At 40.9% G+C, this 11,443-nt stretch overlaps 2 protein-coding genes across 2 annotated transcripts in view; both read left to right on the top strand.

Annotated features, from left to right (window-relative positions):
• The window catches only part of LOC123024064 (collagen alpha-1(XVII) chain-like), a 28,317-nt gene extending 26,873 nt beyond the window's left edge, over positions 1-1,444 (top strand). The window contains exon 20 of the mRNA XM_044431350.1: positions 1,305-1,444. Coding sequence (XP_044287285.1) covers positions 1,305-1,444 — 140 coding nt within the window. The remainder of the gene's footprint in view (positions 1-1,304) is intronic.
• A 7-nt stretch (positions 1,445-1,451) lies between these two features.
• The window catches only part of COL17A1 (collagen type XVII alpha 1 chain), a 65,378-nt gene continuing 55,386 nt past the window's right edge, over positions 1,452-11,443 (top strand). The window contains exons 1-7 of the mRNA XM_044450299.1: positions 1,452-1,511; positions 2,416-2,460; positions 4,319-4,417; positions 6,792-6,920; positions 7,350-7,397; positions 9,391-9,426; positions 10,935-10,982. Of these exons, the coding sequence (XP_044306234.1) occupies positions 1,457-1,511; positions 2,416-2,460; positions 4,319-4,417; positions 6,792-6,920; positions 7,350-7,397; positions 9,391-9,426; positions 10,935-10,982 (460 nt within the window). The 5' untranslated portion in view covers positions 1,452-1,456. The remainder of the gene's footprint in view (positions 1,512-2,415; positions 2,461-4,318; positions 4,418-6,791; positions 6,921-7,349; positions 7,398-9,390; positions 9,427-10,934; positions 10,983-11,443) is intronic.

Genomic DNA, 11,443 nt, shown 5'->3' with positions numbered 1-11,443 from the left:
TAGAATTTTACATCTCTGATTAAGAATGGTAAGATCATGTGCACATGTGAAATAAACCAAAAGGTGCCTTTAAACTCTGTTGATTTTATTCAGAGAGTTAAAGATGTACTTGAATTATTCCCACTGAAATTAATAGAACATAAAAGGATTGAGTGTTGCCTAGAGAGCACCCATCTGATTTGCTATCGGAATTTGTTAGAAGTTCAATGTGTACCCATGAGCTACTGTACTGGCAGATTTTCTTTATCCAAAATCGCTTCCTTTTATTGGCGAAAGCTTAGGGACAGGTGATAGTGGTTGTGATAGATGTTCTTCCCTGAAAAGTTATTTACCTCCTCAGGATAATGCTCATAGGTGCAAAGTTATTTACCTCCCAAAAGCCAATTTGCTCTCCGCTGAAGAATGCTCATAAGTGCGCACCACCAGCATTAAGGACAGGATCCATGCATTTCCTATATGACCACCACTCTCCTTGCACATGCCAGGACAAATCACATTTAATCAAAATCTACTTCCCCCTCTCCCATTATTTGCCCACCGGTTACTTCTTTTTTTGGTTAATCTTTGGCAGAATGTATACCTTCCTACATTCTTTTCTGAGCCTAGCAAGCCCTTGTCATTTATTGGGACAAACTAACTTACATTTTTTACTTTATATGCACTTTCTACATTTTAGGGCATAATCCTTATGCAAGTTTAGACAGAAGAAGAAGACCTATTTAGTTATTTATTTTCTATCCAACTTTTTTCTTATAATGAACTCAAAGTGGTTTGCAGAATTCTCTTCCTCCTGTAAGGGAATTAGGGACTGTAGGCATTTTTTTCTGACTGACCTCTCATAGAATTGCCCTCTAAAGGCTTTTTAAATGAACAATACAGCTAAAAACTGAATCAGAATAAGCTCTGGCTAACTATCCCAAAACTACTACTAGATGGCACTGTTTCTTCACAAGCTAAAGACACACTGCTGTGCATATTTAGATGGAAAAAGTCACAACATTCTGGAGGCACAGAGGTCTTTATCTGTCTAAACTTGCACGGTATTGTGCTCTAAAGTAGCACTTTCTTTGAAGGCCATCAAACTGTGCTTCTCCCAGGCTTATTTGACCTTAAGACCTCCTCCCAAGTCCCTGGCCTAAAACTTCATTGGAAGCATTGCCAACTTTGGATTTTTTAAAAAAAATCCTGCACCCTGGACAGATTGGAGCATTCTAAAGGGATGCTTTTATTTTTTAAAAAAACAAAAGCACATTGATTTTGCAGTTCACATTATCATCTTTATATTCTCACGTGTTCCAATTCAGCACTGATGAAGCTGGCAGTGGTGGGCTATGGGCTGATGAGCATCAGTTCTGAGAGAGGAACAGGTCAGGAGCCTCTGTGGCAGAGAGTGGGAGCCCTGGGCCAGTGGCATGTTCACCTTTCCTCTTTCTCTTCCCCTTGAGGTAGCGATGATATGGACGCTGTAACGAAGAAAAATCAGCGGGATGGAGCAGAAGTCACTGAGAGATGTAAGTGCAGCCTTTTCTAGGAATGCCTGGGGTTTCCCTTAACCATTATTAAGGTAAAAGTTAGCATACAGCCAATTTTCCTCTCAGTAGACAGATGGTTATGCAGTCTTCCAAAACCTCCTTCTACACTTTTCTGTAACCCATATTATGCTTGATTTCACGCATTTTTCATGAAGTTAATTATCTCATGTAGAGACCCTTTTACTGCCCAAATTTACTGCCTAAAGGGCCTCTTGAGTTGATTCACCTACTTCCAAAAAAAGCATTTGTGGGGCCAAATGGAAACTCCCAGTAACCAAATGGAATTCCTTCCAAAATGGACGTCTTTATAGGAATTGCAAATGTTCGTTTGTTAATCTGACTTAATGCAAAAAAGGACAATGGGAGCTTAATGCAATGGGAATACTCAGGAGGAAAGGGTAGCCAGCCTCAGAAATCGTTTTGCCTATTAATGTGACAGTGACTCAAGCAACTGGTCCTGCTGAATAATATATCCTTAGAAATAATACCTTACTGTGACTAAATAAATATCCCAGTTGCAAAATTGAGATTTCAGCACTTTCCTGAATTACTGACAAGGTCATAGCAACAGATGTGAATATACCAAGGCATTTTCAATCCTCCATGTTGGTTCTCGGTTCATCATAGGAATGGTCATTTTGTAACTGTTTAAAGCACAATCCTATGCACATTTAAACAGAAAAAAGTGTTACAGATCCCAGCATTCATCAGGTAGCCATTTATTTCTTTTTTGGTCTAAATATGTGTAAGATTGCACCCTTAATGAACCCTCTTCATCTCAATAGAGTTTGAGCTGGAGAACCTCCTGGTAAATTACTCCTTCATTTGCTAATATTTTCCATTTTATTTTATTTTATTTTAATCTTATTTTACTTCATTTCAGTTATTACAGAAACTGTTACCACCAGGCTGACGTCTCTTCCTCCAAGTAAGGGCTGATATACAAAATTTGCTCTTTGTGTGTGTGCATGTATGTGTTTGACTGCATGCAAGCCAATTGTTTTGCTCTATTTGTGCCTCTTTCTACAAATCTGTATGCCTTTCTTCCCCCAGGCTCACAGATCGAAATGTGGGTGGAAACAGCATGTTGCTTTCCACTGTTTTATGCAATCCTTTGTGAGTAACAGGAAGGGCACAAATCCACATCACCAAGGCTCTTTATGACTCCCTCTATGCATGTGCGTTCATAGCACTCCTATAAAGTGTCTATGAGTTCATAGCAGTTGACCTGGCTTAAAACTGTGAGCTGTCCAGAGTCTCAATGTGATTGGATGGCCTAGAAATATCCCAAATAAATGGATGAATGAAATAATATTTGGCTCAAGATCCAGTTCCATATATTATTCTGAGCCATGGGACACGGTGAGAATAGTGTTGGGTTTTTTTCAGTAAACCACTCTCCTTCTCCCATCCTTCCTTCACAGTGTCAATCCTCAGCCTCCCCCCAAAGAAGAATGCTAAGTTTCCTTAGCTTTTGGGGTGCAATCTCCTTTCACATGTCCAGCTTGGCAAGACCTGGCTGGGATAGTGTTGACCCACATGGTTGGCTTTGGCATCTAGAGTCACTGTATCGACTCTTCTGAACTGCATCTCACTCTCTTTCCAATGCCAGATTGCACCCATTTCTTATTTGAGATGAATGTTCATTATATAAACTCTTCCTAATTTCTAGTATTAATGCAGTGTTGAAAACATCGTGATGCACCAGCATCCTCCTTCCTAGTAGCAAGAAGTTTCAAAATTCTTGCACTTACCCTGGATTTGGTTTCCTTAGAAGGAAATGTTCCTGGGATATGAAGGATGAGACTTATGATATTCCAGAGGAAAAAAAAATATTTACACAAATGTAGAGGCTGAGCAAGAATTCATAGCATTAGCACTCTAATAATCAAACTCATCAAATGTCTAGAGGAACCCAGAGTGCTATAGGAGCTCATACAGAATGCAAAGTCAGTTCCCTATTTCATTTTCAGACCCACGTCTGACATAGATGGACCTCCTGCTACACAAACAGACCTCACTTGCTATCTCTTCCCTTCTCTGCTAGAGAACGAGTCATCTCTACCCATCCCCTATACCTTCCTCAACCAACTAGGGCCTACTGAAATGCAACATCAGGATGTCAGCAGCTCAGACCTGAAGAGAACTTAAGAGATATTACCTCAAGGCACCCACACAGATCAATCTACTTACAAAAATCTTGGGGCAGTATCCATACTGACAGTACCACTAATGTAAAGCATGCTGTACTAGCATAAGAATGCCTTTTGCGCCAGGAAGAACTTATTGGCATTGTGCTAGAGGTGTCACATTAGATACTACCCTTAGAGTCAAAGATTGTGTGGTTGGATGGCATCCTGAATCTCTTTGCATCACAGGCAGTGGGCTATAAGGACCCATGAAAGGTCATTCCAACTATCTACTATCTAAAACTTCTCTATCCCGTCCTATTACAAAAAGTTTCAGGACGGTTGACAAAAAGTCTCAGGACTAACCCCAGACTAACCCCAGCTTTACAACTTTAACTAGGTATGTGTGTTTGGGGCGGGGGGGGGGGCGAGGTCTCCATCTGGTCAGTTTAAGACTTACTGAGTGGCGAGCCTTTCCATGAGCAGATGCTGTTCTAGCCATTATATGCTATGTTTGTGGCAACATCTTCCCAAAACAGTCAAATACAGGAGAATTACAATGCTAAATGAACCTGTTGGAATACCTCCTTCTGTTGGAATGTCTTTTTCTCTGCCTTTTCTCATTTGTAGACTCTCATTTTGTCTTTTCTCTGACAGAAGGAGGAGGTAGCAGTGGGCTGAAATCAACAGCTTATAGCGGAGGGAGCGGAGTGGAAAAGAGGACATACGCACATGGCAGCAGTTATGTCACAGCGAGTAAGTAGTTCTCAAGCTGAGGAGGCATAAATGAGGAACGGTAAGGAAGCTGGGAAGAAAGGAGGCCACGTGGGTCACAAATCAGTTTACCATTCGATCATGACCAGAGGCTGCCCAGTCTTCAAAACTCCTTGTGGCTTGTGGCGAGGGGAATGCGGTGGCTTATTGTGACATCTGAACTTGGTAAGGTGGGTTGTTGGCATGATTAACTAAGCCACAACTTTAGAACAGCCCGTGAATCCTGGGAGCTTTAGTAACCATGCCAACAATCCACCTCACTGGATTTGGACAGCATGATAAGCCGAAGAGACTGCCTGCTGCGGCTCGAATTTTCACAATAGCCCCCGGCATGCCCTGCAGCCCACCGTGCTCAAACAACATCTGGTGGACTTGGGTGCTCACAGGAACCCACCCATTGCGTAGCAGCCACGGATGGCCGTCTTCCTTGATTTTCTCCATCCCCTTTCACATCCGTCCAGATTAGTAGCCATCACTGCCTCGTGCAGTAGCAAATCCATACTGTTTTATGTGCAGTGTGAACAAGTCTTTTTTATATTTACTTTATGATGTAGCCTACACAAAGCAAACCCCACACGATGTCAAGGAACATCATCAAACCTTCTGCCTGCAAAGTTCTTCTAAGGCCAGATACTCTGGAAGTGTCCAGTCTTCCAGGACACGGCTGAAGAAATGGCAGATTCCGCTAGGCAGGCTTCTTCGCTTAGTTAGCTAGGGTGTTTTGGAAGGAGAGGGTTGGAGGCTCAGAATAACTTATATCCAGGCTTCTCCAGTCTCCTCCCCACCAGAACAACACCTCCCTTCCCCCTGTGAAGTTGCAGCCAGATTCTGAAAAAAGAATCCAAACAATCCTGTGGTCCAGGGTTGCTAGCCCAGGGGTCACAGGATTGCTCTCTGAATGCACAAAACTTGCAGCAGCATTAAAAGAGCTGGAGCTTCTTCAGTTTGTCTAATTCTATGCTTGGCCAGTCAGCTTTAAAATTGGGGATGGTGAAGGAAGCAAAAGTTTCCTGACAAAAGTCCACTGTTCTCAGAACAGTTTAATGGGAAAGCCACTGAACAATGATATCAGCCTCAGAACCACAGGCAAGTGTACTAGAATAGCCCTCTGCTGAGATTACAAAGAGCACATTCTCTTTTCATAAATCGGAGGCTGGCATCCACGGATTATTCCTATGACTGAAGCTTATTAGATCACAGCCAGACTTCTGTTTGGAGCTCTGACAAAAATCCAAAGGCAGAAAATTATATATTGGCCAGTTCTTTCAGAAAACCACCTATTAACCACATTATTTCAAACATGGTTTGTGTTTTGCTGTGTCTCGAACACTGAAGCAGAAGTGAGCCATTGCCCATTCAGTCTCCTTGCAACCTGAATTTCTCACCAGCCCATGAGACAGCAGAGACTATTGAAGCAGTGGGCGCAAATAGGCAGTGGTCCCCATAAAAGAATGGCTGAAGACCCAGATGATGTGTTTTTTGGCTATTTCCAGTTGTTATTTTCGTCTATCAAAATGGTGATTATTCTTAGTAGCTTTCCCTTCTTTTTAAGACTAGAGTGGTGGATAGAATGTATGAGTTGCTTTGGGCTACTACAGTGAAGCTAAGAAAGTGTAAACCCAATCCAACTCCTGGATGGGAGAGCACTAAAAGTCCCAAGAAAGAGAAGGAGAAAGGTATCTCTATGAAAAAAAATTAGCTGTCCAACTGCCTGATCCTATTCACATTTTCAGACAAGTCTCATTGAGTTTTGTGAGATGTACTCCTATTGGAAAGAAGGCTATATATTACATTTTAAATTGACAGAAACAAACAATCAAAAAGCTTACATTTAACTACTCAGGATTATCTTGTTTTTGTGTTAATATGGAATCCGCAGGCTATGATGCTTGCATATAAACTGATTTCATTCCAAGGGAGCCACTGGGACTAAAGTGGCTTGACAACATGTTTGCCATCTTAAATTGTCTTGTCAGAGATCATTTTGACTAAGGGCTTATAAGTATTTTCAGATATTTTGACTGGAATATTGTATTCAATATTTTGCTGGTTATACTTACTGTATATATGAGCCAAAATATAAATACCAATTCAACAAACTTTGGACCTCTCCCACCTTTGAGGATGAGACCACTGTCTCCAGATCTACTGCTGGCAAAAAATGGTCACTTCAGTGACAGATGTCTAAGGTCGTCCTTCTGGACTTAGCAGACTCAGTCCATGTCTTCAAGACAGAGTTAGACTTTATGGCTTATCTGTGGGCCTTTTGTGGTCAAGCAATTAAAGCAAAACTCTGTCCTTCCCAACAGTCCAGTCCATTTTACATATATCTGAGGAGGTTTTGTTTCATCTATAGGTGGAAATGCTAGAATGAATTCCTCTTCCTCCTACAAGCAAGCCACCTCTCCTTGTTCTACTCTTCCCAAATCACCTGGCTCAACCTTTGAACGAAAAACCTATGCCACCCACCATGCAACATATGAAGGTATCAGAGTATCAAGGAAATATGGAGTTAGCATTATACTGGCTGATCATTCCAACTGTCCTAGGAACCTCCCAGTGTGTACGTGCCCATTGCAGTACCTAGATCCCAGCTGTTCGAGGCCCATCTGTTTTTGCAATGGCTTCTTGTACTCATACAGAACCAAAAAATTATAGAAAAGGGTGCTGATTCATGCATTTATGATCTTTCCAGCCATTTGGAATTATGGTATGAGATAACTGATTTCCCACTTTTGATCACTTTTGGATTTTGATCAATACTTCTTCATATGCACTTGAGGCACAATTTGCATCTAAAATGAAGCACCAAATGCCGTGGTGTGGTATGATTCTGATACAGTATATTGGACTATCTCTTTCCAGATAAAAATGTAGTAAAATTTTCAAATGAAATCTTCTCTTTCTTCTGCAGGGAGCTCCAGTGCAAATTCATCTCCGGAGATTCCAAGAAAAGATTTTGGTATGTTTCTATTATTACTTGAAGGCCAGCTTAAGGGTATGTGCCTATTAAATGTCAAGAATCACCCTTTTCTTCCACTAGAATAAATTATGCCCATGACATAGATCTGCATACTTAAGTGTCATGTTTCATTACGATGCAGGAACCTTTTAATTTTTTAAATGCTTTTCTAGTTGCTTTAGTGGATAAGGAGTAGGGATGCAAAACTGTCATATTAGCGTCTAAAGCAGAGGTGCCTCATCTGCAAAAATCCTGCATGGGCACAACTCCTCTCCATTCATCCCATGTTTCAAGGTGGGTGTTTCAGTCCCATCCCTGGGCTTGTTCAAGACATTTTGCCACCTGAGTTGGAGCAGGAAATGAGACCCCCACCAAAGCAAGGAGTGACTTACATTGCTTTGGCACATGAGCAGAGTATCCCAGAGTATCTGTCAATGGAATACAATAGCAATAAATGAAATAACCATCAATGTGTTGCCCTTTCATGGCACTCAAAATCATCTGCCTGAAGCAGCGGCCTCTTTCTTCTTAATGGTAGAACCAGAAAGCCCAAAGTAAATCTAGAAACTATTTACCACAGAGTTGTAGAAATGCTGGTGTTGCTTCCTATTCCCAGCTGTACTAGTGTGGTGTGAAATTCTTGAGGATCAGGTCCTCAGACAAGGGGAGGTGTGTGAGAGAACGGAAGCTCAGTGGTCTAAATAAGTCTCATCCATATCATTGGAAGTACCAAACTTCTGATGCTTTTGGAGCGTCTGCTTGGCTTTTAATTCTTCCTTACTACATGAGGGAGGAAAGCACAGAAGGAAAAAAAAGAAAGCGAAGTCCTGAAGTTTTGGTACAATCACATCTCAACCTCTTATGTCTGGTGTCATAGGCATTTCACTATTCGTATTGAATGGATGATAATGCACAGGAAAAGTAATGGGCAGAATAGGCTATCTTAGCTTCCCTGACCCCCACCAGAGAGGGAAAATAGGGGGTTAAAGTAATGGAAGATGACTAAGGTGAAGGCAACACCACTGAACCCAACTGTTCATAAAAATACTTCTGGCGAGCATACCTAAATAAATTCCACTCACACCATCTGCTATTTTGCATGTGAAGACTCCATGAATACAACATTCCAACTTCTCTTGGCAACATTCCACCAGTACAACAAAACAGATCATTGTTCCTAATTTGAAACTGCAGTTTGAGGGTACACCCTTGCTAATAATTACTTCTGAAAGAATGCCTTTGAATAGAAACATGGCATGTATTTCTGGTGGGTGTCAGCTTAGGGTAAGCTTTCCTTACTCAGGAAAGCTTGTCTTTTCCCTTAGACAAGATATAACCTGCCAAAGTATTGAGTATCTTCTATATACTTGGCAGGTTGCATTCTTGTCTAAGGGAAAGACACAGTATGCCCAGACTCAACTCAACACAAAGTCAAGCAGCTTGTGCTGAACCACTTGGATGTAACTTCACAAATAAAATTTGAATGAACTCTATTTAAAAAAATGCTGAGAAGTATCCAACATGAATTTATCACATTTACCACAAAACCATTTCAAAAGACTGTATAGAGTTAGAGTGTGACCACTTTTATTTTACAATTAAATAGTTTTGAAAACCAAAATTAAGGTCAGTGGCCAATTTCTAGAAGCCCTTGCTGGAAATCTAAGGTGAACTATGCATATGTATCCTTGAATATACATATATAAGAAGATAATAAGGTTTTCATTGTGCGATCACAAAACTTCACTGCAGGTTGCAGACACAGTCATTAGCTTCCTTTTCTAACCTTCCATTTTTTTTCTACCACATCTTCCTACTTTTTTCTTACTTCAAAAAATCCATTAAAGGAGGGAAAGATGCAATAGCTGTACACCTTTTCACTGAAAGTGCCAGGAGCTGTCCTTAGCAAGCAATATTACTGCAGATTTGGAGAACTTCACTTTATTTTTCAGTCAAATCAAATGTCAAGTAATATTTCTTTTATTTTGCACAGGTTCCTCTGCTACCAGGGGGAGAAGCCAAACCCGAGGTAAGGTTGAATGTGAGCATTTTGCAGGTATTTCATGGGTTTATTTAGAAGTCATGGCGAAGGGTATGTGGGCATGTCAAGTGGGGTTTGTTTGTTTGTTTGTTTGTTGGAATGGAAACTCCATGATGATTCACAAGCTCCTTTTGAGAAGGTGCTTGGGTTGTTTTGTTTTGTTTTGTTTTAAGGAGCTGCTATGAGTTATTGCAGGTTGCTATTTTGAAAGCTCATGTGCAAAGCCCATTTTTGGCACATGGATTTAAAGGCAACTAGACAAGACACTGGGGATTTGTGATAAGATTTCTTCCCTGCTCTCACTCTGCTTTTTTGAAGCAGTCATAAGGTTTCCCATGAGGGCAATCACGTTGTGAGAGGCAGTTATTTATATGGAGATAATGGCATGGAGAGAAAAAGTCCTGTAATAATAAGGAACACACATCAATCTCCAACATCTCTCTGCTGGTTTGGCTTCTAAGATCTTGGATCTTATGATCTTAGCTACCTCGATTGCTGCTGGTTATTTCAGGCAAAATCAAGTTTTTCTTATTTATAACATTTGGAGTTTCGGTGATCTTTGAATCACCTTGTACCTCCATATTATCCTGTGGTTCAACAACACAACAATGGCCCATGTGCATTGATCAAACCACAGTCCAAAAATGTATCATGAGAAAATTGTATGATTTACTCAGTGTATGCCAGTACTGATGTGCATATGCGCTGGCATACACTGGTAAACTTTTAAGGAAAAAAATACAGCAAACTGAGTGTGTGTCAATTCCAAAATTACTTTTATACATTCTCCAAGGCAGGTAGAGAACAAAGTGCAGTGTAAAACCATGGAACGCAGTAATGGAGGAAATTCATTTATCCTTACTAAAATATTCTTGGCCGAGGCAACTGCTTGGGTTGTTTGTTCAGCTGGGCCAACCCTGAACATTCACCTCCCAAGAGGTACACTTACTGGTTCCCAGGGGATGGCTCAGATGTGAAAGATAAGCAGTAAGAAGGGGTGATGACTCAGTGGGAAAGCACAAATCTTGAATGCAGAAGATCCCAGATTCAATCCCCAGCAGCTTCAGACTGGAAGACAGGAAGAACTCTTTGGAACCCTGGAAAGCAGTGGTCAGTCAGTGTTGCCAATACTGGGCTTGATAGACCAATCCTCTCACTTGGTAGAATGAAACTTCCTCTATTCCCATGATGCAGAAAGAAGAATAGAATGGATAGGAGGACTAGGACTGTAAGCACAGTCCAATTTTATAAAGGCCTCTGACACCATTGGAGTAAATCATTAAAGCAGACAATTTAGCAAGCCATCTCAAAGTAGCAATGATTTATGCTGTCTCCATCACAATTTGGTATACCTGAATGCTAGCAAAAAAACAAACCTCAAGTCAAGGTACCAGCTAAGAGCAATACATCTTCCTCAGTTAAGGCATGTCCAGGGCATCAAGTTGTGAATGCATCTTGCACTTTACAGTAAGCCTTTGCTTCCTTTTGTCTTGCAGAGAGTGAAATCCGAGTGAGGCTGCAGAGTGCTTCTCCATCAACCAGGTGTACGTGTTTTCACTGTGTTTTGTGCATTTGAGCAAAGGCAGCTAAACCTTACAGATGAATAAACCATGAGTTCAGCAGTTACCTCTTCATCTGACCGTTTTGTAGTAATTTTTCCTGATGTCATAAAATGTTTTCCTAAACTATGAGCTAGTAACTAGATGGAAAAACACAAACATGGGTAGAAATGGAGATCACTATAATCCAACTTCTAAATGGCATGTGGTTTGCACTGAGTTGGAGAAAAAGTTGTGGAATGCTTCCAGGTAAAACTTTTGTTGTACACTTGCCCAGTCTGATGAGGGCCAAAACAAGTATTATTTTAAATCAATATCTTGCATCTTTTTCATAGATGTGGGGCCTCAATCTAGATTGAGACCTTGGAGTGATTTTTTAAGGTCTGGATTGGGTGCACTGTGCCTACACTGGAGTGAAATATTTGAAAAGGTATAGCTCCTAGATG

Source organism: Varanus komodoensis, unplaced genomic scaffold (assembly GCF_004798865.1).
Source record: "Varanus komodoensis strain SLA01 unplaced genomic scaffold, ASM479886v1 scaffold1, whole genome shotgun sequence".
NCBI classification, from domain to species: Eukaryota; Metazoa; Chordata; class Lepidosauria; order Squamata; family Varanidae; genus Varanus; species Varanus komodoensis.
This window is presented reverse-complemented; position numbering and strand designations above follow the sequence as displayed.